This window comes from Raphanus sativus, unplaced genomic scaffold, assembly GCF_000801105.2.
Source record: "Raphanus sativus cultivar WK10039 unplaced genomic scaffold, ASM80110v3 Scaffold0973, whole genome shotgun sequence".
Classification (NCBI taxonomy): Eukaryota; Viridiplantae; Streptophyta; class Magnoliopsida; order Brassicales; family Brassicaceae; genus Raphanus; species Raphanus sativus.
The window spans coordinates 1-27,372 of NW_026616287.1; the positions used below are offsets into that span (position 1 = coordinate 1).

Genomic DNA, 27,372 nt, shown 5'->3' on the forward strand with positions numbered 1-27,372 from the left:
AGGATGTTTTCATAAGTAATATATTTTTGTTTCTACTATACCTTGCGCCAATGTAAGGTATTCTCATCCTCTTGGTATAAATAACGTATGTTTTAAATTTTAGACTTCAAAACTCTTCTTGTTTGTTTATAGACCTACTTTCGTCCATATTTACAAAAGGAAGTCGTCTGAAAGATTCCAAGCAACCCTATATGTAAAATTTAATTGGCTATAAATATTTTAACTGATATAACATATTTGATAAAGCTTCAATTTAGTTCATTTTATACAATAGAAATGAGCAAATATTTAAACAAAGAAAAAACAAGAAAATCATTATAAACAACTTAAAATTAGGATTTTTGGTTTATCCGTTCAGATTCAGTTACTAACAGTTGAGATTCAGATATGTATGTAATACTCTGCAAGAACTATTCAGATATTTTTACATTTCATAGATTTTGATTTTCCGATAGGTTTAGTTCACATCTCAAGAAGTGCTGAACTTTATGTCCATGCCTAAAATAGACATGTGGCTTTGTTAGTTCAGTTATTAAGTTAGTACAAAGGCTTAAAATTTTGATTATTAACTGTAAAATTTTACATTTAGTTTCTCAATTTTGATATAAAACCCAAACAAAAAATTTGGGGTTTATTAAATTTTAGTTAAATTGAAAATATTTTAAGTCATATACAAATAATGTTGATTATATACTAATAATTTACGTAAGTTCAGTTAGTTTAATGAGAAAAAAAAAACCAGAATGGCACCAAACCAAGTTTTTTGTCATAAAAATAGCATTACAATAAGAAAAATGACCAAAAGAAGTTTTATTGAAGGGTAAATATGCATTTATAATCATTGGATTAATTAATAAGTCTAAGACTTAGGGTTTAGAGTTAAGGGGTGAGGTTTTAATAATGTATTCAAATTTTTAAAAATAAAGAAAAATAAAAATTAAATTTTCAAAACAAAAATATGTTATTTTGGTTATTTTATTTTTTGAATGCTATTTTGTGACAAAAATTTAAAAGGTGTTATTTGAGAGAATTGCCCTAGTTTTAATTTTCAATTTATATTTTAAATTTAGTCTACAAAATGGTATACATCAGCTTTTCTGGTTAAAAGATACTAAAATAAACCAAATTATACGACTGGAAAATTGAACCGGTAACTTAGCTAATTTTAAAAAGAAAAAGAATCATGGAATCTATAACCAAACCTGAAACGAAATTAAAAATGTTGGTTTGGTTTGACATGTTTGACTCGGTTATTTGCACCCAAAAAAGAAGTTTTGACTCTGTTTTCACACCGTTTTCAGCCTTTCAATATTAAACTAAGAACGACGTGCCGTTTAAATTATTTAAAACATCACACAATGCATATGCAAATGATTAACGTAGACCGACTTTTAATGAAAGCAACGTCGACATGCTTCTATAGGATAAAGATTTATTTGGCAACATAAGCCACGTAGAGGGTAAAGCACTGAGACGTGGCAGGACGGGACGGACACATCGCACGTGTCAGTATCCTACAGAAGTGAAGAGCCACTAGCCAAAGAGAGATGGTTCGGGCCATATGTCATCCTCCTCTCTCAAGTTCCCTCTATTTAAAACCTTTTCATGGTTTCTCAGAGATATGCCTTAGAAGAAAAAAACAAAATACACAGAGAAAGAGTTAGGTTGATCTGAAAAAAATGGATATGCAGTCGCAGATGACACGTCCTTATGGTCATGATCAAGCAGAGGATCCAATCAGAATTCATCATCCAGGTAAATACAAAACGATAACCACATTAAACCAGCAAGTAATGTTTACTAAACCAGTTTTCTCTTCGCATACAGAGGAAGAAGAGAATCATGAGAAGGGAGCAACTAAAGTGTTGAAGAAAGTGAAAGAAAAGGCTAAGAAGATCAAGAACAGTCTCACTAAACATGGTCATGAGCACGATCAAGATGCGGACGAAGAAGATGACTACGAATACGACGAGCCAGATCCAGAAGTGCACGGCGCACCAGGTTTTTTGTCCTTTCCATTAGTAAACAAAACACAATAACGGTTATGTTTTTCGTGACATTAACGGTTTATCTCTATATGGCACAGTGTATGAGTCATTCGCCGTAAGAGGCGGCGTAACGGGACACCCTGAGTCTCTTTCTCATCCCGGAGAAACTAATCTTCCGGCACCGGAAGAGATTATTCCACCGGGGACAAAGGTGTTCCCCGTCGTCACAACAGATTACACCAAACCCGTCGAACCTGAGCCGTTACAAGATATCTCTTACGGACACGAGGCACCGTTTCATCCCGTAACGGATGTACCATCTCATCCTCCCAGAGTGTTCGACGTGTCGGAGAGAGAAGAGAGCAGAGAGGATCATCAGATGCCGATGCACGCTCCTCCTCCTGCCTCTCTGCTTTCATCAACAGAGGATGTGACGAGGACGTTTGCTCCCGGTGACGATGAGGACCTCGGCGGTCAACGGAGAGTCAACATTGGAAGGCCTAGAGGGTTGGAGGAAGATCCGGCTGCTCCAGGGGGAGGGTCGAGTTATCTTAGTGGTGTGTCTAATTATCAGACCAAGGTTACTGATCCAACTCATGGAGGTAAAGAACATGTTATTACGGAACTCAGAGATCTTGTTTTTTTCTAAAGGTTTATGAAACGGTGACGTTTTGTGTGATATAGGAGGTGGAGAAGCTGGAGTACCGGCGATTGTTGAGTCTCTGGGTAAGATGAAAGTGAGAGATGAGTCTCCTGTTCATAAATCAGGAAGAGACTTTGAAAGAGAGATTCCGACAAGAAGCCATGAGTTTGGTCGGGAGGACGATTCTGGAACGGACAAGAACTCGCAGACGGTTTTGACCAGCGGATCAATAGCTGGGCTTGGGGAAGAGTTTCCGGCGAGAAGTCATGAGTCTGGTGTGAAGGATACGGCGAAGGGAAGCGAGGAGACGGGACCTGGACTGGAGAAACATCTGCCGACGAGAAGTGACGATGTGAAAGTGGAGAATGTGTTGGGAAGAGACTACTTACCGACGGGGACTCACGATCAGTTCTCGCCGGAGCTCTCTCGTCCGAAAGAGAGAGATGAATTCAAGGAGACGCACGAGTTTAAACCCACTTCCTACACAGAGAAGATAGGTTCAGCGACGTCGTATGTAACCGACAAAGCTGTAGCGGCCAAGAACGCTGTCGCGTCGAAGCTCGGCTACTCCGGAGAAAGCGGTGGGCAAGAGCAGAGCCGTGTTGGACTTGGAGATGAAACAACTCCGAGATCTGCCACGGGATACGGGCAGAAAGTGGCGGGAACTGTAACGGAGAAGTTGACTCCGGTCTACGGAAAGGTCAAAGAGACGGGATCCAGCGTGATGACGAAGTTACCGCTTTCGGGAAGTGGAAGTGGAGCGGAAGAGAAGCAGCACGTGGGAGAAAAAGGTGTGTCGACTAGAGATTACTTGGCGGAGAAGCTGAGACCTGGAGAAGAAGATAAAGCCTTGTCGGAGGTGATTGCTGAGAAACTTCATCTCGGAGGAGGAGATAAGAAGAGGACAATGGTAAAGGAAATGGAAGTGACGGTGGAGAAGATCCCTACCGACCAGTTATTAGATGAAAAAGAAAAATGTGTGTCGGTTAAAGGAGGGGTCACTTCTTGGTTCCATGGTACAACAGAGGAAGTGAAGCCGAAAACTTCAGATTCCGTGGACGACAAGTCTGCACAGTCTCTTGGCTCCACCGTTGGTAAAAACTTCTCATCCTTGTTTAATTGTTTAACTAAGGACTTCGGTGCATTTATTATTTTATGGTTGTTTATGTTTTGTAGGGACTACGGGGTTTTCGGATTCTGGTGGAGCTCTGCCGGGGCAGAGGGGACTTTAAGATTCTGGGAACTAAGATTTTATGTTTTGCTTTTGAATGTCTAATGTATGTTTCTTGTTTGATACCCTCCTTTGTCTGTTGTGGTTTTAATGTATTTTGATGTGATCCTTGTCTGTGTAAAATAAAATATTTGCTTTCGGTTAAAAGTTTTATGATTCCTTTACCAGCTAGCGTCTCTAAGCTCTAGGGCATTGTAGTTGAACATGCAGAAAAAGTATGGAGAGGGTGTTAGCCTCCAAAACTAATGGGAATGGATTTGGAAAGATCGTAGCAAAAAGACGAAGTTAGCGTATTGAACAGAGGCATTGAAAAAGAGAAATGTCTACGTTAAACCAGTAACCATATTACTTTTTGATCCCTCTATAAAGGAAATTGTTAAAATTAGTCAAGTCGACGTATAGTCTTTCACTGCCACGGTTATTATTTGCTATGCACCACATGGGACAAACATGTTCGTGGTTTATTTGATTATTGTCAAGCCGATGTTGAGTGTAAAATCTACAATGTCTAAACTAGTATATTATTTAGAATATTCAAATTATCTCTGATGCATCAGTTACTTATTTCACTCGACTGCTAGTGGACCTTGTTCTTATAGTTATCGTTATGGAGTGTCACACAGTCACCGAAGGGAAATTCTTATTATTGCCTTTTAAAAGATTGAGACCAATACAGTGTCATGGGGTGGGAAAACTGTTCAAGTTGTATAAACAAATGCTATAGCATGCTAAGTAAAATTTCAAAGAATTAGCCAAAAATAAACAAAAGTAAATAAAATTCATTAAAATATAACCTTTCGTTTTCTATGAATCGTTACATATATGTAAGTAGTGTCTACAAAAAATTACACTGTAAAACTCAGAAGAATTCAAACGAGAAAAATCGTGATGGTTATAATTATGTTCTAAGTGAGCTTACATATTGCTGCATTGGAAAAGTAATATGTTTTATTTTTTTATGCCAGCAATTACACGATAAACTACACGGTTTTACAGCTTATCCCAAGCCAGAGTATAAAACCCACGTCTTTAAATGCAAATAAAAAAAGATTAAAAAGAGCCAAGAGGAAGAAGAAAGAATGAAACCAACAAAAGTTACACAACATGGAGAAGTTCTTTGAATAATGATGATGGAGCACTTATGGATATATGATAAGAAATCAGGCACATATGAATCTAGAGAGCACGACTTTTGATGATGTCAAAACTCATCTCACTCGGATCCGTGGCTTGTAATTCCACCTGAATACCATCTAATTCTCTCTTGAACCTGTCCTTTGAGCTGGCATACACCATCTTCATCCTCACACTCGAAGAATCCGGTGACCTACCATATACATACATCATCCATATTCCTCAATCTATATTATATGTTTCATAACATGTGACCATGACATGTATTCTAGTGACTTATGCTCTTTTCTGGTGACCTAGGAATATACATGCATCATCCATATTCCTTAGCCTTTCTATGTTTTCAGAACGTGCGACCATGACATGTATTATAGTGATTTATGCTATTTGTTTGTTGTGTCACAACGTATGTTCAAATCCGCATAATGCATGTTTGTTGATGAGATATATATACTATATATATTATAGCATGATGTTTGGTGAGGGTTTTGTATTACCATGCTATGAAGAAGATTTTGCTCTTCTGGCAATTCTCAACAGTGGTGAAGTCGAAGTCATAGACGGCATAGCGGCACTCGTTGGCCGGAAGAGAATTGGAGAAATCGTCGTAGTTCTCCTCGGGACTTCCAAGTTTTTCGACCACCACTTGTTGTCCATCTATCCTGAATATTATGAACCTATAGTTTCTTTTCGCTTTTAGCTCCAAAAACTTGAGCTTACATTCGTCTACCACCGCCATTCCCGACGCTGCGTTCGCCTTTTTAGTTCATGTTAAACATAAGTTTTAAGGTAGAAACTAGAAAGTTATATAACCCCTATGAATGTACATGGATAAGTCGTTGTTCAAGATTGCGATTGTTTCTAACGCCAATCTCTATGGTTATATATGAGAAATGAAACAGTTATAATATGTGAACCGAGACATAACAAAAAACAATGTTCAAACGTCTATAACACAATTTCACTACAAAGAGAATGAGAGAGCGTACCATTGCGTTTGGTTGATGGAGGTAAACCTTAGACAACAAAGAGGTTAGGGAGATGGGACTTCTTGTTTTGTTTTGTTTTGTTTTTGTCCTCTTTTGTGAAACGAACAACAAGAAAAGGGAAATGAATTTTTTTGGGGAAGAGATTCTTAATTTGATTTGAATAGGCCAAAGGAGAATAACTCGGACAACCATTAATGCATCTCTTCTTTTAACATCAGACTACATTTTTTTCAACTCTCATCCTTCAAAATCGCCCAACCATCCTTTCATATCGGACAATTCTCCTACGCTAATTTTAGCATATTTACATTCTTTATCCATCCATACTGAGCACTACTATAACTTCAATTGGTGACCATTTATAATGAAGTCATTGTTCTTCAGATTTTATACCAATTATATTATTGACATATAAATTTTACTTTATTCCTCTCATTTTCTCATGTTTAAGAAAATTATGAAGAATTTGAACAAAAAAAAATAAAAAAATAAAATTATGAAGAAATATTTTTATCTCCAATTCTTAAGAACAAATTGAACAAAATTTTATATATTTATTTATTTAGTTAGTTTTTCAAATGAATGTGTTTTGTTTTGTTCATTTTTTTCAGTTCTAGTCACCAACGAATTTGAATGAATGTGTCTAGCATTTGATTGACAAAACAATTTGAGGTTTGCTTGGTTTGTAGAGATTATCTGAAACAGATGTAGCATTGTGGTTCCGTTACACGACATAAATAGCAAATTGTCCTTGCACAAACTCTAGAGGCAGATAGAGAACAACAAAAATTCTGATATTTCCTACAAAACTGACAAGACCCTTTAGATCCTCTTGTCTCATCCAAAGAAATTGACAACCTTTGGACCTTGTTTCTTTTCCGGGATGCTCCTTTGATCAAAATCATCAGTTGCAGTAGCATCAGAGGTCTTCATATTCTTGCTGCTTTTAGGCTCTTCATAGAAATCGTCCTCAAGATCGTCCCCACTGAACTTAGTGAGTTTGCCTCTTGGTGTAGCATCGAACCCTGTCGTTTCATGCAAGGGACAAAGTTACGGTCTTTATATGAAATAAAGAAACTGTAACGAATCACTTGACATGCAGTTTCAAAAGAAAGAGAAACCACTGGACTAGGATGATCATGAATTGAAAAGGTGAGAATTAAAAAGGAAATGTTACTTGGTCTCTTAGCTGGAGCAGAGTCTCTCTCGAGTTTATCAGGGCAGTCTTTGACGAGATGAGCCACACTACCACACACTTTACAACACCCACCCTACAAAAAAAGAAAACCCTATCAAGTTAAATCATATTGCTAAAAAAATAGAAGAAACTCATTCTGGTTAAAGAAACGTACCATGGGGTAGACTCCATGCTTGTTTTGAGGGCAGTTCTTACTTATGTGCCCTTGTCCCTTGCATATGAAACAACTTGCAAACTTCGTCCCTCCTACAAATATATCAAAACAATAATATCAAAAATATAATCTAAGTCACAGATGAACATACTACAATCACAACGAAAACATTAAAGACAAATGTTAAGCAATGTTCTAAAAATCGGTCTAGGGACTAAATCAACAATCCTATATATAAAGCAGTCTGGCGATTTTTTGAACATTGTTATCTATAAACAACATGATTATAGCTAATCAGACAAGATATACAGACAAGACAGTGACGTACCATCTACCAAAGGATTAGGACAATGAGAAAGTGAATGGCCAGTATCTCCACAGTTGTAACACAGCTTCTTCTCGAAGCTGCTCTCATCGCTCTTGTCCGGACAGTTTTTTAAGACTATGCCCTCGCCTTCTGCATTGCAAGCATATCTAACACAGAAACAGACCAAAAACCATAAAAAAGTGTCTCATCTTTCAATCCCCAAGAAGAGAGGAAGGAAGGAAGGAAGCAAAACCTTGTTTTTCTCCCACTCAGACTTCTCGGGGCAGAGCTTAGCGATATGAGTTTTGGACTTGCAGATATAACAGCCTTCCCCAGGTTTCATACCAGGGACACGGAGAGGATGCCTCGTGGAGGAGGAGCTTCTTCTGTCCGTGGAGGAAGAGCTAGGTTTCTTTTTCTTGAACAAGCTCTTCTTTTTTCTTCTTCTTGGTTGGATCCTTTGGAGGCGTTGGCTCTGGTTTTGGAAACTGCTCCGGGTGAGCTTCCTTGTACCTCTTACGCGCAAGTCTTTGTCTTTGGCTCACCATTGTCGAGTACGGAAAGAGAGAGAGAGAGAGAGAGACGATTTGTTTCAATACGCGGCGGCGATAGAGTCGGTGAAGAGGAAGAAAGACAGGAGCCGAGCTGGTCAAAGAGAAGCTCTTATTATTACTAGGGGAAACAACGTTGTGTTGTTTAGAACGGGCTGGGCTTTATTCGGCCCAATCATAAATAGGTCCAAATGTTTCTTACACATAAAAGAAGAAAATCTTTAGGCCTTTCAGATTTTTCATTTGCGTTTCTTGACACCAAATTAAATATTGCTATTTTTCTAATGTAAACGGTCGACGAGTACTAACCCTACTACGTAAGGTTGAATATGAACATTCCATGAGTTTATCTGCTATTTGACATTAGTGTGTTGTTGTTGTTGGAGTGAAGGAGGGAATATAGGAGCAAGATAGCCAATGTGAGACAATATTTTTGGTGATTATGTGTTGTTCGTTTTGTTGTAAATAAAGCTCGCCGAAAGTTTTGAGCTAGGTTTACTAATAGAAACTGTAGTTTTTTGTTTTAAAATATAGGCTGTAAATTTATGTGGATATATGTTGTTGTAGATTTATATTAATAATTATTTTCAAAACACTAAATATAAAGCTTTAACAATTTTTTTTTTTTTTTTTGTCAGCAATATTAAAGACTCATATAGACTCTATGCACCAAATTGGAGGATTCACATCCATGTGAACGACGTAAGAAAATTGGTAAAATAATATTCCCTCTGTTTCAATATATTTGATGTTTTGGTTGTATGCACAATAATTAAGGTATACACTCTTTCCTAAAAAGTAACATTAAAAATATAAATCAAAACTAATTCAGCCAATCCTTAAAATAAGTACTAAACATTATTGGTCACACAGTTTTCTATAAACTAAAAATAATATAAAAATATCAAAACATCAACTATTTCGAAACATCAAAAAACTCTCTAAAACATCATATATTTTGAAACGGAGTGAGTATATTTTTTATTTTATCTTTTTGACTGTAGCTTTAAATTAATTGCTAAAAACATGATTGGTAAATTAAAATGACCGTAAAAGAAAAAGAGCTGTGAAAAGCACTAAGATCACTTACCAATCACTCCCTAAACTCTACATAGCTCATGATGACCGAGAAAGTTTTTACCAAGAAACAATACGATCATTTACTTTCAAGGTACTATCAGTTCCTACGCTTACCCACTTTAAAAGTTGAAATTTAATCATTTCACCAACTCCTTAGAAAAGAATACTGAAATAAAGAAATAAAGTGACGAAATATAATATAATTTGCTCTATTATTTCTAGCATGTTTTTATTGAAACTAGATTTTGCATACTTGTATAAATATTTTTTCTTCGTGAAGGGAAATAAATCTCTTATTTTCCCTATAGACTTACATCAATTTACTATGATCTAACTGATTCATGCATGCATGTATAACCCCAGTTCTCTGTTACAGAAAAAAGTGTATAACCCCAGTTTATCAAACATAATCAATTTGACCAAAAAGTATTGCGCATGTTTAGATTTTGGGAGCCTTGTCATATATAGCTTTAAAGTGTAGATAGAGATTATTAATATGGCACATTTCTAATGTAACATGTCGAAATTAAATTAAACGATCTACATATATCCGTTGTATAGAATAAAAACTCCTTTAGGTAACGTGACGCACGTGGGCAAACGTAGAAGGAGACAAGATACAACATATATTTAACTTTGGTTATGGTTCGGGAACGGAACATATGAATATAATATAAGTAAAGATGGGGTATATATGTGTGCTTTTATTGTAGCTTATAGAGTTTGACTTGTATCCGAATTTGAAGAGAATTAAATAACATTTAGCAAAAAAAAAAAGAAGAGAATTAAATCGGGAACTCTAGATTCTCTCTGAGTAGTGAACATGCACCGAACTCTGAAATTTGGGGTTATTTATAACGCGTGATGCAATTCCAAACTTAATCGTTTTGGTTTTTATGTGTTTCTTATGTTCTTTTTAATATATGTGTTGCAGTGATCAATTTATCACATACACCACACCTATCTTCTTTTTTTTCTTTTCAAAATACACCACCCTATCTGGTCCATTTATTCTTTATGTTTTGATATTTCCACTTCTTTATTGTAAGCTATTTTACTGAATAATGTAGAGAGATATTTCAAAATAGAAAGAGTACAAAAATTAGTTTTCTAAAAACTATATATATATATATTGAATAGTAAAATACATATAAGTCCTTTTCTTTAACTGTTTCTGCTGTCTATAAGGAAATACTTTTCACGTGTGAATAAAACGATCACATGATTCCAAACATGTATATATATATATATATATATATATATATATATATATATATGGGGAGTGATATGTCTGAATTACTTTATATCTGTATTTTTTGACATATATTAAAGTTCTAATTTTAATTTATATTTTATACATGAATGCTGATATTTTCGTTAGTTGTTGTATCATTTTAAAAGCAATCTTATAAAACTATTTTCCGAATACATAACTAGCATAACTAGAGAAATTTCAACGGGGTGTGGTGATTATATCTGCTGCGTCAAGGACCTAAACCGGTTTATAATATTGCTAATTATCATATAACCAAAAGTATGTGAAACTGATAGAAGTAGTTGAATAAATTGAGAGAAGTTTCCAAAATTAGGATTATTAAATTCTATTTGAGCACAACAATGTTATAAAATAGGATAATGAATACGATTGCATTTTGAAAATGATGCTTTGCAAAATGTCAAATATTGATAATTAACTTGTTTGAAAGTGCTTAAACTTGTTTGAAAGAAAAAATAAACTTGTTTAAAAGAAGTTTCATTTTAAAATAAAAATAGTCAAAGCTTCGTACAAAGAGTATAAATAAAATAAACCCTTTCTAAGAGAAAAAGAATATAAATAAAAATAATTCAAGATAAGTTTTCACTATACTCTAACGAGATTTGTGTCTCAAAATGGTGTGATGAATTGTGGTGTATACCTCTATGGCATAACTCTAGCGGGGACAAAAATGGACGATGCTTAAACTCACTCGGATGGATCAATCTACGCGGTTCAATCTTAAATGAAGAAACAGTGAATGCATGGAATCGAAGGCTGGTGGACCCATAAACATAAAACACGCCTCAAGAAACTCAAACAAATTACAACTACAAGTGGTTCCATTCACATGATATTTCTACTGTTAGAATCTAAATATAACGACAATTTATGTCACATGATTGTCGCCGATTGAAATTGATCGCTGGCCGTTAACTACCCAAATGAAGTGTTAGACTGACAGTGCTCTAACACTAGCATATACGACGTTTAATCGCTATTTAAAATAGCTATACAATTTCGATTATTTATGTATAGTTTTATATTTAACTTGGAAAGATGACGTATAATATTTTTATAAGCTATACTAAAATCATGTACGGTATTAACTAACTAGTACACAAATTAAAAATATATTCACAAAATAAAAAACTATAAATTAATATTTCCGATAATATCTTTCTTATTATTTTATAAAACAAGCAAGATTGGTTATCATTGAACTCTTCAAAAGATCAAAAATATTCAGGGATTTTGATCAAATATTAATATATATATATATATTTTTTTTTTCTATTTATTATTCAAAATATATTATGGGAATGACATAAAGTTATCTAGAGAATTTCTCAAAAATAAACTGTTTCAAAAAACTCCCAAAATATATAATTTTGTAGGAAATAGTAAATACTGATGATATGATTTTCTTAAATAATTACGCATATACTTTATCAAAACTGACAAGCCTGGCAAATGATTGATGATGCTAGTTTTTCAGTATTGATTATGTTACTATTCACACGTAGTTTTTTTTTTGAAACCTTTTTAAACACGTAGTTTGTTTCAAAAGAATTCCTACAATAAATAATTTATGTAGGAAAATAATAAATACTGATGATATGATTTTTTAAAATAATTATTTTCTCATGTAAACACATATACTTCATCAGAACTGACAAGCCTTACAAATGATTGTTGATACTAGTTTTTCAGTACTGGTTATATTACTATTCGCACGTAATTTACGATATGAACAAAGAAAAAGATAGAATAAATAATTTTTGAGTACTGATACTGTTCCAATCCATCATCTCTGTCATTTGGAAGGAAAGAAATGCGCGCATCATCACTTCAGTATCCTCCCCAATGTTCATCCTTCACCTATCTCTGGACCGACTGCTTGGGGATCAGATGTTGTCTCTTCCAACAAGGTCATCTTCCAAGCCGTTCTTACTTCAATTCTAATTTTCCACCTATCGGCCTCCTTGAAGTTCTCTAAGTCTTTTTTTCTTCTATTTCTTCCTTTTCTATTGTTTTATTTTAATAAGTTGGCAAGAACAATGTGAAAAATTAAAATTAGTATAATGTTAACATTTTACCAAGAAAAAAAAAATATAGAATATTGTTTTGTTGTTTTTTTTTCTGTAACACATAAATATTGTTGTTTGTTGTTTTCTTTCTGTAACACATAAATATTGTTGTTTGTTGGTTAGAAAACAATAAGAGGCCGTTTAAAGAAGACCTTTTCATATTGTCAGATCTTGTGTTCATCGCACAAGTCGTATCAGCTTTACGCGTGTGAGTATAAAAATTGTTCCGAGTTCATACGCGAAACGTTTGACTATTGCTCTCTACTCGAACTTATATTTATAATATTTGAAATATATTATGTTAGTAACTTCCGTAATTAATATTTTTTCTGCTTACTATATAGCGCACATGTGCCTCTCTTAAAATACTTAAAACTCCGAAAATGGAAAAAGACAAAAGATGAAGCTGTGTTTTGCTCTGATAAAGACCCCCTACGTTTTCAATTCAAATATTTCAGTGTTACGTGGCTTAAATATTATGTTGATAGACGTGATTTCTAAAATAAATATAGAAATTGATGGATTGTCTCATATTGGCCTACGATTGGAGCCTAAGGGTTTCACATTAAACTGTTAGAGCATTTGAATTTTTTTTGTCACTTTCACAATTAGCAATTAGGTGATGAAAATGATGGATCTCACATATTGGGTCCAAAGGCAGACGATTTCTCATGATCAATCTCACTTGATTGTGTTTATACGCGTAATTTTTTTACATCGTGCTAGGAACTAGATTGGACCTAGAAACCTAGTATTCTTCTTTTCACTAACCGACTTTATAAATCTTAATTCAACATCTTAAAACTTTTCTTTTTAATTTAACTAAAAAGATTATGGTTGACATTTTTGTAAAACGAAGAAGTTTCTGGTCAGATACAGTAAAACCTCGCTGGATTAGTATGTGGTAAAAGTGATAAATTATAAAATGATATTTTTGAATTTGATTTGGTTTATTACAAAAGCTAACAAATTTTTGATAGTGAGAGAACATAGTTTAAAAAAAATTATACTATTATAATAACGTAAACTATATAACCTTATACAAACATAACTAAGATAATTTGTTATCTTCTGTGACAAAAAAAGGATAATTTGTTATCATTTATTTTAGAGTTGTTTATTTCTTTGTTCACTTTGAAATATCATCAATCCCATTTATTTCTTTATTTTAAACGATCTGGTGTTATTATGTCGTACTAAAACATGTGAATACGGTAAGTTATTTTTTTTACATATGTTCCAAATGTATAATACAGTATAACCTCTTTAAATTAATAATCTATAAATTAATATACACTAAAAATCTCTTTCGATCAAAAAAAAATACACTAAAAATCTCTATAAAATAATATAATTTTGTAATCTCAAATTAAATTTTTAGTTCAATTATTATCTCGATAAAATTAATATATTTATAAATTAATAAAATTATAGTTTTGGTGTAATCACAACATTTTAATTTATAGAGGTTTAACTGTATAATATCATATATTTCTTCATCAACGCATTAAACGTAGTTACCATAATCTATTTTTTTATTTTAAAACATGATGTTTAGTCTAATAGGCTGCTGATATTAATTGTTTGATGATAATAATCCAGATTATTAATCATAATTTTAAACTAGAAAAAAATTACTTGGTAAAATAAAACTTTAATAGAGGAAAACTCTATAAAAAGAACGAAGAGGAAAGAATGAATACTGAAGTTTGATGGAATATAAAATACAATTGCTTTTAAAGGAAAATTTCACTTTAAGGTGAAATATATTATTTTAAAAATCAATTAATAGTGTTAAAGTAAAAAAATGTTATGGTCCTAAACATATTATTTTTGAAAAATCAATGTAGTTATCTTTTCTATTTATGTGAGATAAAGAAAAATCAAAGCATAAATCAGAAGAAATGAAAAAGAACAAAACATATAGAACACTAGAATACTTCTTCTTTTTTTTTTCTTTTGAACAACCGAACACACATTTATTGGAGCGTTTTATAGAACACTAGAATACTAAAATGACAAAGGTGTTACTAATGAAAAATTGGAGCGTTTTATTTAAAACGCAGTTACCACTTATAACCTAGGGATCTATAACCTAAGTAATTCATTCCTTTTTTCGTTGGTCAACTGCGTAATTTATCAACCAAAAGGAAAAGCAAATATATGTTTTTGTTGACAAAAAAAGGGCACGGTGTTGTGCTTTAAGTTTTTACCTTTTAAGACTAAAATACAACATCCATACATTCAGATCACTTTCAGTTATTCAAAAAAGCAGCCGGAGAAACTCTACAAGACTATAGCGAAAAAGGAATAAGGAATGCTAAATGCTGATAATGTTTGACCAGAAAATGGTCAAGAAACGTTATGAAACAACATAAAATAAAATTCAACAAATATAATAAATTAAAAGAGAGAGAGAGAAAGGAGACTTTACTTGGTCCAAGTCTGACATTCTTCTACACCCGAACCTAAAAAACATCTATAAATAACCTCATTTGGTTGATTCTCATGTTTCATCTGCAAATATTCTATATACAACTGCCAATACTGCACCAAAGAAACACTTAACGCATATATCTATTCCCACATATTTGGAGAGATATACGAGATGGATCAATTGCTTGTCATGTCTCGATTCGGGTACATGTTCATCAATGTTTTGGTCCTAGTTTTTAGCCTTATGTTCTTGAAGCTCCTTCTGCGTTGCTGGATATTGCCGGTTCGAGCTCAAAAGAAACTTAGAGAAAACGGATTTTCCGGTCCACCTCCTAGTTTTCCATTAGGAAATCTTAGTGACATGAAGAAGTTAAAAACGGCCATGGTAATGGTCGAAAGCAAATCGTCCACCATAATCAACCATGACATACATTCCACCGCACTTCCACATTTTGCTCTTTGGCAACAACAATACGGTATATAATATAACTCTCACTTCTCATATTTAAGTTCCTAAATTTTGTACCATAGTTTTAAATATATTTAATATCACTCTTAGATATCATTTGTGACGATTTAAGCCGTTATGTGAAACAACAATTCAATAATCGGTCTAGTAGTTACTAACGTTTTTGGATTACAATGTGTAAATTTTAACATAGATTATTGGTTTTGTTATGTAATGCAGGGAAAGTGTTTGTGTACTGGCTAGGCATAGAGCCGTTTGTGTACGTGGCTGATCCTGAATTCTTGAGTGTAATGTCGAAAGGTGTATTGGGGAAGAGTTGGGGAAAGCCAAATGTTTTCAAGAAAGACAGAGAGCCAATGTTTGGTACAGGTTTGGTTATGGTCGAAGGTGATGTTTGGACACGACATCGCCACATCATTACTCCTGCATTTGCCCCTATTAATCTTAAGGTATGATTAGAAATCTGCAAGTTGTTTAACATGGTAGAGTCCAAAAGATAGAAAATTATCAGGGTGTGACTAATCTAGTTCAACAAGTTAGACTTTATAGTCATGTTCTAAAAGCATGAGCCACAGTTTTTCCATGACAGAAATTTCATGGTCTTATGGTGTTGAAAAGACTTGTTCAAATCAAAGACTAGTAGTAAAATGTTTCTCCTTTTCTCATTACTTTTAAATGACCGTTTTAATAGGCTATGACAAGTATGATGGTGGAATCAATCTCCAACATGTTGGACCGATGGGCCATACAGATAAACTCAGGCAATCCTGAATTCGACATGGAGAACGAGATCATAGGAACAGCCGGTGAGATCATTGCTAAGACAAGCTTCGGAGTCAAGGGGGAAAACGGAGCTCAAGTCCTCAAAAACCTAAGAGCCGTGCAATTCGCTCTCTTCAACTCAAATCGCTACGTAGGGGTGCCGTTTAGCAACATTTTGGCATACAAGCAAACCCTCAAAGCTAGAGAGTTAGGCAAAGAGATCGATGGTCTCCTTTTGTCGATCATAAATGAACGGAAGAGATCTTTGGTCGAAGGAGATGACCAACATGATCTTCTAGGAATGTTGCTTAAAGCCGATAAAGGAAAGTTTACGGCGACGGAACTTGTAGATGAATGCAAAACATTCTTCTTCGCTGGCCACGAGACAACGGCTTTAGCGCTAACGTGGACGTTCATGCTTCTTGCGATTCATCCCGAGTGGCAAGACACGCTTAGAGACGAGATAAGACAAGTCATTGGAGATTCCGAGATTGACTATAACAAACTTGCCGGACTAAAGAAGGTACGTAACCAAAAAAGTACTCCACGTGGATAAATTATATGCATGCTAAACACTAGATCACATCTATATTCGAACGCGTTCACATGTGCTCAATTTGGCATGTTCACACTATTTAATGCACGACAATCATATTATGTAGCCTAATACATAGTACTTAAATGAGGTTAACTAAGGATCACACAAAAACTAAAATTTAAGTCTAGTTAATATACAATTTAAAGTCTGATTTATGTGATCATGGTCATGGTCATGGTCATGGTCAAGGTCAAGGGTCACACAAATCAAATACTAGTAGTGCATAGAGGCGCGTCGCCTCTCTAGATCCAAAACTAGTCAACGGATGAACTGACATGCCACCTCAGCTTGTACTAAATCCCAAGCCACATGACAGTATCGATCCATATTAATGAATATACTACTTGTCATGGGAAATCGGCCAATTCATACATCAACAGAGGGTTGCGGTCCCGATCAGTACATATACTCGGACCCTGTGCTAAAACATACATCAATACATCAAATATTCAAAATTCATACACCAACTAACAACATTCGGCTTTTACATACATTGACCAATTTCTTGTTAGTCAAAAATAACGGTCCGTTATATATCAATCGGAAATATTACGTGGTTTTTAATTTTTTAAATAATTAATAACTAATAAAAATAAATTTATATGATAAAGGAGGAGGGGAGGAGATTCGAACCCGGGCCTAGAATATAATTCATTGAACCATTAACCACTGCGACACACAGTTTATTGATTACATTCTATATTTCTTTCTATTTATATCAATGCAGATATCATGAATATTTCTATCTTCTTCTCTTGTCTCTCATTATACAAACAAAACAAAATAATCTAAAAGCAATTCCTTCATATAATATTTTTTTAAGTTTTTGTCACAAAAAAAAAATTTATAATAATTTTTTCAAATTTTCCAATTTTGAAAGCATTTACGAATTAAAAAACATTTTAAAAATAGGAAAATATGAAAAGAAATTGTAAAATTATTATAAAAAAATATTTTTTAAAAATATAATTAAAAATTAAAATAAAGGATTATATATGCATATAAATAAAGGATTATTTTTAAAAGAATTATTTATTTTAAATAATTAATAACTAATAAAAAATAATTTCCATAAAGGAGGTGGGGGGGCTGGGGAGATTCGAACCAGGGACTAGACAATATTTCATTGGAACTTTAACAACCGTGCCAAATGCAGTTTATTTTTTATATTCCCTATTGTTTCTTATTTGTTCTAATGAACATTTCATGAATATTTCCATCTACTTCTATTGTCTTTCATTATCCAAACAAACCTAAATAATCAAAAAGCAATTCTTTCAAATAACATTCCTAAGGTTTTGTCAAAAAGTCTTTAAGAGAAAAAATGAACAAAAATTATTATATTAAAAAGACAAAAGACCATTCTACTCCTTTATTTATATGCATATATAATCATAAATAATTCTTTAAATAAATAATAAATATTAAAATAATTTTTAACTGTATTTTTAAAATTAAAATTTTTTATAATAATTTAATAATAATTTATTTACAATTTCTTTTCATTTTTCCAATTTTTGATTTGATTTTTTAATTCGAAAATGCTTTAAAATTGGAAAAATTGAAAAAAATCATTCTAATTTTTTTTATTTTTTGGTGACAAAAACTTATAAACTGTTATTTGAAGGAATTGCTTTTAGATTATTTTGTTTTGTTTGTATGATGAGAGACAAGAGAAGAAGATAGAAATATTCATGATATCTTCATTGATATAAATAGAAACAAATATAGAATGTAATCAATAAATTGTGTGTGTCGCAGTAGTTAATGGAGCGATGAATTATAGTCTAGACCCGGGTTCGAATCATCCCCCTCCTCCTTTATCATAGAAATTTATTTTTATTAGTTATTAATTATTTAAAAAATTAAAAGCCACGTAATATTTCTGATTGATATATAACGGACCGTTATTTTTGACTAACAGGAAATTGGTCAATGTATGTAAAAGCCAAATGTTGTTAGTTGGTGTATGAATTTTGAATATTTGATGTGTTGATGTATGTTTTAGCACATGGTCCGAGTATATGTACTGATCGGGACCGCAACCCTCTGTTGATGTATGAATTGGCCGATTTCCCCTACTTGTCATCCATGAATAAAACGTTCTGACACGGGTGTCATAATCACATTTTAGTTAATTATCACATTTAGTTGATGAATTCACTTACATGTTGAATACTATATACTAACGAATAAAACTTCCTATTATTTATGCAGATGAGTTGGGTGATGAACGAAGTTCTCCGGCTATATCCGCCGGCGCCAAACGCACAACGGCAAGCCCGGAAAGACATTGAGGTGAACGGCAGAGTAATTCCAAACGGTTCGAACATTTGGATTGACGTGGTGGCGATGCACCACGACCCAGAGTTGTGGGGAGACGACGTCAACGAGTTTAGGCCGGAGAGATTCGACGGCAGTTTGCACGGTGGTTGTAAAAACAAGATGGGTTTTATGCCGTTTGGATTCGGAGGGAGAATGTGTATTGGTCGGAACCTGACCACCATGGAGTACAAGATTGTCTTGTCGTTGGTTTTGTCACGGTTTGAGATCTCGGTTTCTCCCGGCTATCGCCATTCGCCGAAGTATATGCTCTCTCTTAGACCAGGTTACGGTTTGCCTTTAATTGTACGACCACTTTAAATTTGCAATAACGCACAAATTAAAGTTTTTTGGGCTTTCTAAGTTTTTTTTTTTGGAAAAAAATTGTGCTTTTTAAGTTCTTGACTTTTTAATACTGTACACATGTGTTTTGATATTGATACTTTGAGTACCATTGAATCAGATAATTAATGACCTTTTTTATCACACGGACTCAACATTAATAGCTTGATGGATTGAATGGAAGAGGGTGGAGATGACAATCAACTCGGTTTGTGGTTGAACCAATGAATCAATGGACAAGTGATTACACAAAACATTCAGACCATACTAAAAACGATAATAAACAAACCACAAGCAACAAACTTTCATCATCAAATTTCGACAATGAGAGTATGCAAACTTCATGGAGCAGCTTGAGAGTCTTCAAGATGGGATCCGTAGATTTTTTTTTTTGTGAACCGAATCTATAGATTAAATGATCGGATAAATGTTATGTCCTTAATTTAGTTAAGAGATAATTTATTAAACTAAATTAATATTAAATACAAATATAGTTACCAAAAAATTCAACTACAAAATTTAATTTTCATAAAAATTAAACAAAAAATAAATCCTCCTTTTGAAAGAGTGGGTCATAATCTAGTTATCCAATTAAAAGAAAAAATAAGTAAAAGCTAAGTAAAATATAACTACAAAACAGTAAAAAAAATTACTAAAAACACAACAGTAAAACACAGAAAAAAATTAAGAACTACCGTAGAGTAAAGTACGAAAGTAAATGAGTTTGGGATGAGTCTCGATGGATCAATAATTTTCTTAAGCTGAAAGTTCTTAGAGCACCATCAACGCTGAAACCCCAATTTGGGTTTTTAATTTTTTTTTTTTTTTAACTAAAATAAATAAAAAAATAAAAAAATAAAATCGCACCAATCGTGGGTCGCCATGTGTCATGGGACCCACGAACAGTGACCAAAAACCCATAGCCAAAATCTCTTGTTTGGGGACGATTTGCCTTGGTCTTCTCCCAATTGTGGCTCCCTCCACCTCTAAATACCCTCTAAAAACCTGGGTTGTGGATGCTCTTAGGACTCATCTTCATAGTTAAGTACAGATATATCAGATATTTGCTGGGCTATTGCGTTAACCAGACAGTTCGAAGCTCTGGTTAGATTAGACCAAATAAATGTTTCTAAACCCTTGTCCATTCAGGATAACCAATTCATGATCATCTCCATTGATATATATTATTTGAGTATGAGGTGATCGTAACCTCTATATAGATATGATCTATCAAGAAGTGAAGAAACATAGTCTCTTAGATAATACTTTATAGTACAATAGAACTTATATAAATTGATATTCGATCAACTAAAGTTTTTTATAAATTAATAAAATTTACTGATTCTAACTTGGATTAGCTCAAAATTGACACAAATTGATACAATAATAATATAATATTTTTAAAAAATTATATGTGAATATATATATTGTCCCATTAAAATTATAAATTAATAATTTATATATGTACAAATTTTATATAAGTAAGAACATATGACTATATTGTTTATTTTATATTCACAATGAAATTATCTTTATATTTTCTTAATACTTAATATATTTTTGATAAAATTTAGTAATTTTATATCTAAAACCACATTTAATTCTATGCAAAATATATTACATACCCAAATCATATAATAAAACTAATATAAATGTCAAATTTCAAAAATAACGTTTAATGTATATATACTAAATCAAATATTTTCTTATTTAGAATAAATATATCTTAAAATAAAAAATCTAAATATTTTTTTTTCTGTAAGTTAATCATTTTATAAAATTAATAAAATTTCAAAAGTTCCAATATTATTAATTTATAGAGGTTCTACCGTATTTGAGTTTGGTTTGTTTTCGTTTTCATTTCTATTATTGTTGTTAATCTTTTTTTTTTGTGGTGGACAATTTATGTTCTATCAATTATTAATAAAAATATATTTTTTTGGAACAAACATAATAATGGATCGAACATATGTGTTCATGCATCGAACATAATGTTCTATAATTTCTCAAATATTACACTATTTTGTTTTTACTGCATAATTTGTTTTTCATGTTACATTTCAGAAAATTATACTTTAGTATGTGATTTAATCTTTTATAAATCTTGAAAAATCATCATTTTTAGTTTAAAATATTTATTTTCAAAATTTTATATTTGGTCAAGAGAAAGCTGGATAATTGCCACAACTATTTTGAATTTGAAAGAGTATATGACTTTTGAAGTTTTTGTTACTAAATTAATGCATTATTTATTAAAATGATTTTATTGGTGAGATTTTGTTTTATATTTTCCCAACAAATGTTATAATAATCAATTATTAAAACTGATTTGTCATTATTTTTATTAAAAATTTTAAAGTTTTCTAATAGCATATTTTGTAAATAACAAATGAAATAATTGTTAGTTATATACTATTATATTTTTTTATATAATAATTTTAGATGATATATTGTTTTGAGTTTAAAAAAAAAATATAGTTGTAGATATAAAATTTTAATATATGTTAACAATTTTATTTTTTCATATAAAAATATTACATAGTATAAGAATTTTAATCTGTTTTTGTGATGAATGATATTTATTTATTTATTTTAATAAAATATATTAACATATCAATTTATATTATTGTCATGTTTAATTTATATAGTATTTATATTTTAGTATAACATAGAATAAAAATAGCACAAAGATTTATTTTTCGTTTTACACTAAAATTTTAATTAATATTAATTTATAATAATGTTATATTTATTACTACTTATAAAATTAATTAATGTATTATTTTATATAAAAAAATATTTGAAACGGCCAGAACCATTCTACCTGCCGAACCGAAGAATCAACCAAATTAATTTTTAATTTTTCCCAATTGCTTCTCAGGTTAACCGGATGTGAACCCGAAAACCGAAAACTCGGTTCGATCCATTCGGTTTATTTTTGTTTGAGCCAAATGCCCAGCGCTAGATTGATTGGCTCAAACTCGAAGCTACACACGAAAACTATAATACAGTTGCGAAGCTGCCCAGTGGCCAGTGCCATGGCCTTTCAGATTATAGCTTCTTCTTCTTCACTAACGATTGCACAATCTCACCTTCTCTCCTTCCCTCCTCTACGATCTTCCTATAAAGCTTCGAGCTTTAACCTCTCCTCATGGGTTTCTCTCTCGGGCTCGTCTCGTTTCTCTCCCTACATTGGTTTAAAGCATATGGGCATCTCCATCTCCCCGAAATCTTCAAACCCAGGTGTCGAATTTCTCCATCTCGTCACAAAGTTGATTCCTTTTCTATTTTGTAAGAATCTGTTCATTTTTGTGTAATTGGGTGGTTTTGTTGTGCAGAGAAGGAGAGAAGATTTAAAAATGGTTTGGTGATTCGTGCGTCTTTGTTTGGCGTTGGAGCACCCGAGGCTTTGGTTATTGGTGTTGTCGCTTTGTTAGTCTTTGGTCCTAAAGGCCTTGCAGAGGTTAGTCTTTGTTAGTCTTTGGTCCTAAAGGCCTTGCATAGTATATAGTTTCTATGCTACTTGTGAATAGTTTCTTTTAAGAGTGTGTTTGAGTTTTGTTTATTGATCTTTGAAGTATAGTTTCTACTTGGCTTTTGGCTAAGTTGAGTTTGAACCTCTGTGGAAGTCTTTATGTAAATTACCTTTATTTGCTATGATCCGTACAGGTAGCTAGAACTCTTGGGACAACACTGCGTACATTTCAGCCCACCATTAGAGAGCTACAGGTTTGTTTTTTTTTTTCTTTTTCATCTCAAGAAAACTCTTTAAGGAAAATAAATAGTTGCTTACGTTGGTTGATTCTATAGGATGTTTCAAGAGATTTCAAAAGCACCCTTGAGCGTGAAATTGGCCTCGATGAAATCTCAACACCAGATGTCTACAACCAGAGCAGAATGAACAGTGCTCGCCCTCCTCCAACATTAGTTAGTAGCAGTGAAGATTCTGTGACTACAAGTGAGCCCAGTGAGTGGTCTAACTTTACTATAAGTGGTTTGATTCGTTTGTTTCATGCATTGGCTAATCTGTAACCACTGTTATTGTTTTCCATATTAATATTCATGAATGGATTTTTAGTGAAGGTGATTTTTTTTTTGAAATAAGCAGATGATGCTCAATCACCAAAAGCTTACACAACTGAAGATTACCTCAAGATCACTGAAGAGCAGCTCAAAGCTTCGTCTCCTGGTAAAAGCCAAACAGAGGATCAAACTCGGACTCAAGAACCGCTGCAACCACCAGAGCCTGAAGGTTAGCATGTCATCAGAACTCTCTCATATCTTCTTCTAATTACTTAAAAGCATTCTTCAAAACTGCTGATGGCCAGTAACCACTGTGTTGTTGTAGTTACATTGAGAGAGACCATGTCTGCATCTCCTTCAAGGCAAGATTGAAAGGCACCAAAAATTTGACTCATGTGTATTTATGTTCTATTCGTTTCCTAGTTAATGTTTATAAATGGGGGTTGTTAGTTAATTATCGTCCTATCTTGAATGATTGACTAAAGATGGTTAATAGGGAAAAAGACCTTAATATTACAAATTTATATGATTTTAGAACATTAATCTTATGTCAATGTTTCATTTGCTTTGCTTCCATTTCTATAAACAGAGAAAAAATGGTGGATTGTCTTAATCCAATAATGACCTCTAAAACGGGTTCAATTTCTTTTTCTTTTTATCAACTTAGCATCTAAAACAAAGAGAAAGTTCATGACAAGTTTTACTCTGTAAAAGAGAATAAAAAATATCTCTCCCTCTAGCCTATTTTTCTATCATTTTTTTCTTCTGGTAAGATCATGACATTTAAATTGTCAAGGTTGAGCCAATGATATCACAATTGTTTGAAGAAGGTTTTGAAGAGGTTGAAACAAGAACTTGGTTCAAAATAAATTAAGAAGTCTAACGAAATGAAAAACAATGTGACAAGGCAAAATGAAAGTTTTATTATGCTGATATTAAAAATGGCAAATTAGAGGGGTTTTTTTTTCTTCTGAAAATATATAATAGGATTTATTCACGATGTAAGAACTTTCCTTCCCACCTGAAGTAATAATTTATTCACGATGTAAGATCTTTCCTAAAATGGCAAATCATTCTTTTGATTTTGATAGGATTTAAATAACATTCATGATTTGGGTGTTTTCGTTTGGTCATTCTTATGGTTTTAGGTTGATTCTGTGTTTGGTTTTGATTGGTATTTTTAGAAACGTGTGATGACTAACTTTGTCGGAGTTTGACCATTACACAGATACATTACACTTGACTCTTATATCTCGGCTCTCGTTTTTGTAGCTGCTCTTGCAAAGTGAATCAGAGATTTGTAGCTTTTGGACTTTAGTTTGGTTGGAGTCTTGGAGAAATACTTACGAGACTTGCTTAGATTTTATTGAAGTTCTTATGTGTGCTAGAGAGTGAGAGCAAAGAGAATTCTCAAGCTTTTAAGTTCTTATGTGTGCTAGAGAGTGATAGCAAAGGTTATTGCTATTTCTCCACTTGAGTTTTGGTCTTATATGTTACTCTGCTTTGTGTGACTAATCTGACTTTTGGTAATGATTTGAGTTCAGTATTGGTTTTGTTTTCATCTTGTGACAAGTGTATTTTAGTTCAGTATTGGTTTTGTTTCTCTGGTATTTAAAGTATTATGATTTGCGGTCTGGCTAATGTCTGATCTCTTCGTTTAGGTTATACACTAAGTGTTCTTGTTAGATCTTCGGTTACATCTCTGCTCTATATACTACAATATCATATTGTCATGTGATTAAGTTCAGTTCTTGGAGTTATCCGTCAAACAAAGCTTAAGAGACAAGTTCACGGCCGTCTCAAACTTTTCAGAGATCCTGTTCAAAAAAGAAAATAAGACCTCTTTTAATAATCTGAAATAATTTTGTTTTTTTTTACAAAATACCATTATAATATAAAATAAATACATTAATTTAATTATTTTTAATCTAAATAACACTAATTAATTTAATTATTTATAATCTAAATAACACTAATTTTTTTGTTATTAATGCAAAATCATTGATCAAATCACTAAATTTGATTATTTAGCATTTTAATGTAAAATCATCGATCAAATCATCAAATTTGATCATTTTCTAACTTTTCAGTTTTTTACGTTGATTATATTCACGATCAGAAATCATAATCTATAAATATAATAAAGTAAAAAAATCGGAATAGTAAGCTATATACTCTTGATTGAACAAGTCACTCTTTTTTCTTGTCAAGCTAGCTTTATTTTCTTCGTGTTTGCTATTTTTAATTAAAAATGGTGAAGAAAATATATTTTGTTCTCCGTATTTATAGTCACTAATTGATAATTGTTTCCTAAACATAATCAATTAGAATATTGACTTTTAATACTACCACTGAATATTCTAACACACACCAACTATTTATTACTTTCCATAATATATATTGATATAAATAATAATTACTTCCTAATTTATTGCATTTTTAGTTGGTTATATAAAAAAAAGATTGTAGTTTATATTTATTGGTTATAAATACGAAAACTAAATTAAAATAGTCATTCTGATTTTATAAAAATATGATTTTAAATTTATAACTATTAGTAAAAAAAAAATATATGAACCCTCTAAAATTTTGGACCCTGTTCGACCGCTTCACTTGCACGTGCTAAAAGACGGCCCTGCAAGCTCTAGTAGTCAATACTCAATAACTTCGACAATGGTTTACTTTAGTTTCTTAGGAACGTCAATATCATTGATCTTCCCTTGCTTCTTCTTAACATTCCTATAGATGGTTTTACTCTGTTACTTAAAGTCATTGTGCTCTTTCTGGGTTTTGCAGGTGAATTGGACTGTGTGGCTATGGATTAACCATTACTCTATTTGTAAAGTGTTGGAATGTTTCTACCATCGTTTTATCAAAAAAAAAATGTTTCTACCATCGCAAGTTAAAAAACAAAAGAGATCCCATTCCGCAAAGACTTGAAACATAATTTAATGAAGATACTCTGTTTTATTTTATGTTTTATAATTTTATTAGTTTTAATTTTTCACATTTAAATTTGTATAATCATATTGTAGACATTGTTAATGATATTTTTATTTGAAAATTTACATAATTATTTGCCTGTTTTAATTGATTTGAAATATTGATAATGTAATAGTGAGTCAACTAATTAAAACCGTTTATCCATAATCCATAAGAGGATGGGTTAATATGGATATGAGTTGGTTTATTCATTTTGACACCTCTACTCCCACATCAGTATCATGGAGTTCAAAGGCTATCATAGAGTTCAGAGTCCTTCTCCTCTGCCCCTTTAAGGATAAAGAGAATAGACAAAATTATAATTTTGTAATAACAAATCATTTAATTAAAGAATACACAAGTTTTAAGTAAAATTGGAAAAATAATAAAAGGAAAAAGGAAAAAAAATATTTTTACAATATTTATTTTCAGGTTTCACAAACTTATACAAAAATTTTAAGAAAATTATAAATTGTGATGAAATCAATTGTGTTCATTTAATTTTGATTGGATAAAAATTGTGAGAAATGGTTAATCACAAAAAAAAATTGATAGTCAAACTTTGCAATGTTTTCTTAATATTTTTGAAAACTTCAAAACATACATTTTTGAAATAAAGGGAGTAATATAAATATATGAAAATATTAAATATAATTAATAAGTTAAAATATAATAGGATTTCAGAAATTATACTAGTCAAACTACATCATCTTAAAAATGGAGTCAAATAAAAGAGATAAAAATGCATGATGTTAAATATCCCTTTGAGTAATATTAGTATAAATATATATACTTAATAAAAATTACTGTTAACATAA

At 32.2% G+C, this 27,372-nt stretch overlaps 5 protein-coding genes across 6 annotated transcripts; 3 read left to right on the plus strand and 2 right to left on the minus strand.

The window, feature by feature from the left end:
• Nucleotides 1-1,618: 1,618 nt before the first annotated feature.
• LOC108844516 (low-temperature-induced 65 kDa protein) lies at nucleotides 1,619-3,998 on the plus strand. The gene is made up of 5 exons (XM_056998092.1): nucleotides 1,619-1,755; nucleotides 1,828-2,001; nucleotides 2,087-2,590; nucleotides 2,673-3,725; nucleotides 3,808-3,998. Exons 1-5 carry the CDS (start codon nucleotides 1,680-1,682, stop codon nucleotides 3,861-3,863), a joined length of 1,863 nt encoding a protein of 620 aa, XP_056854072.1. The 5' UTR covers nucleotides 1,619-1,679; the 3' UTR covers nucleotides 3,864-3,998.
• Nucleotides 3,999-4,802: 804 nt separating this feature from the next.
• Nucleotides 4,803-6,137, minus strand: LOC108844518 (actin-depolymerizing factor 12-like). Its single transcript, XM_018617783.2, has 3 exons — nucleotides 5,986-6,137; nucleotides 5,494-5,753; nucleotides 4,803-5,189 (listed from the first exon to the last, which is right to left on the minus strand). The coding sequence occupies exons 1-3, from the start codon at nucleotides 5,986-5,988 to the stop codon at nucleotides 5,039-5,041; spliced, it is 414 nt and encodes a 137-aa protein (XP_018473285.1). The 5' UTR covers nucleotides 5,989-6,137; the 3' UTR covers nucleotides 4,803-5,038.
• Nucleotides 6,138-6,651: 514 nt separating this feature from the next.
• On the minus strand, nucleotides 6,652-8,486 carry LOC130494406 (uncharacterized protein C683.02c-like). The gene is given in 7 exon segments (XM_056998094.1): nucleotides 6,652-7,010; nucleotides 7,163-7,256; nucleotides 7,338-7,429; nucleotides 7,666-7,777; nucleotides 7,779-7,811; nucleotides 7,898-8,083; nucleotides 8,085-8,486. Coding segments are annotated over 7 exon segments (813 nt in total). The 5' UTR covers nucleotides 8,193-8,486; the 3' UTR covers nucleotides 6,652-6,822.
• Nucleotides 8,487-15,168: 6,682 nt separating this feature from the next.
• LOC130503482 (cytokinin hydroxylase-like) lies at nucleotides 15,169-19,654 on the plus strand. The gene is made up of 4 exons (XM_056998093.1): nucleotides 15,169-15,532; nucleotides 15,745-15,974; nucleotides 16,217-16,810; nucleotides 19,103-19,654. Exons 1-4 carry the CDS (start codon nucleotides 15,229-15,231, stop codon nucleotides 19,526-19,528), a joined length of 1,554 nt encoding a protein of 517 aa, XP_056854073.1. The 5' UTR covers nucleotides 15,169-15,228; the 3' UTR covers nucleotides 19,529-19,654.
• A 2,873-nt stretch (nucleotides 19,655-22,527) lies between these two features.
• Nucleotides 22,528-24,148, plus strand: LOC108845911 (sec-independent protein translocase protein TATB, chloroplastic). 2 transcript variants are annotated; one of them, XM_018619110.2, is made up of 6 exons: nucleotides 22,528-22,792; nucleotides 22,888-23,012; nucleotides 23,219-23,278; nucleotides 23,360-23,516; nucleotides 23,655-23,801; nucleotides 23,898-24,148. In XM_018619110.2, exons 1-6 carry the CDS (start codon nucleotides 22,588-22,590, stop codon nucleotides 23,942-23,944), a joined length of 741 nt encoding a protein of 246 aa, XP_018474612.1. In that variant the 5' UTR covers nucleotides 22,528-22,587; the 3' UTR covers nucleotides 23,945-24,148. The 2 variants fall into 2 exon arrangements, with proteins under 2 accessions (XP_018474612.1, XP_018474613.1); XM_018619111.2 differs by having other exon boundaries at nucleotides 23,658-23,801.
• The last annotated feature ends 3,224 nt before the right edge of the window (nucleotides 24,149-27,372 follow it).

Coding starts and splice junctions, on each gene's coding strand:
- LOC108845911 (XM_018619110.2), top strand. CDS start 22,588: ATGGCCTTTCAGATTATAGCTTCTTCTTCTTCACTAACGATTGCACAA. Junction 23,013..23,218: donor GTCCTAAAGGCCTTGCAGAG/GTTAGTCTTTGT, acceptor TGATCCGTACAG/GTAGCTAGAACTCTTGGGAC. Junction 23,279..23,359: donor CCACCATTAGAGAGCTACAG/GTTTGTTTTTTT, acceptor TTGATTCTATAG/GATGTTTCAAGAGATTTCAA.
- LOC108844516 (XM_056998092.1), top strand. CDS start 1,680: ATGGATATGCAGTCGCAGATGACACGTCCTTATGGTCATGATCAAGCA. Junction 1,756..1,827: donor AATCAGAATTCATCATCCAG/GTAAATACAAAA, acceptor CTTCGCATACAG/AGGAAGAAGAGAATCATGAG. Junction 3,726..3,807: donor GTCTCTTGGCTCCACCGTTG/GTAAAAACTTCT, acceptor TATGTTTTGTAG/GGACTACGGGGTTTTCGGAT.
- LOC108844518 (XM_018617783.2), bottom strand. Junction 5,190..5,493: donor AAAATCTTCTTCATAGCATG/GTAATACAAAAC, acceptor TGTATATGGTAG/GTCACCGGATTCTTCGAGTG.
- LOC130503482 (XM_056998093.1), top strand. CDS start 15,229: ATGGATCAATTGCTTGTCATGTCTCGATTCGGGTACATGTTCATCAAT. Junction 15,533..15,744: donor TCTTTGGCAACAACAATACG/GTATATAATATA, acceptor TATGTAATGCAG/GGAAAGTGTTTGTGTACTGG. Junction 15,975..16,216: donor TTGCCCCTATTAATCTTAAG/GTATGATTAGAA, acceptor CCGTTTTAATAG/GCTATGACAAGTATGATGGT.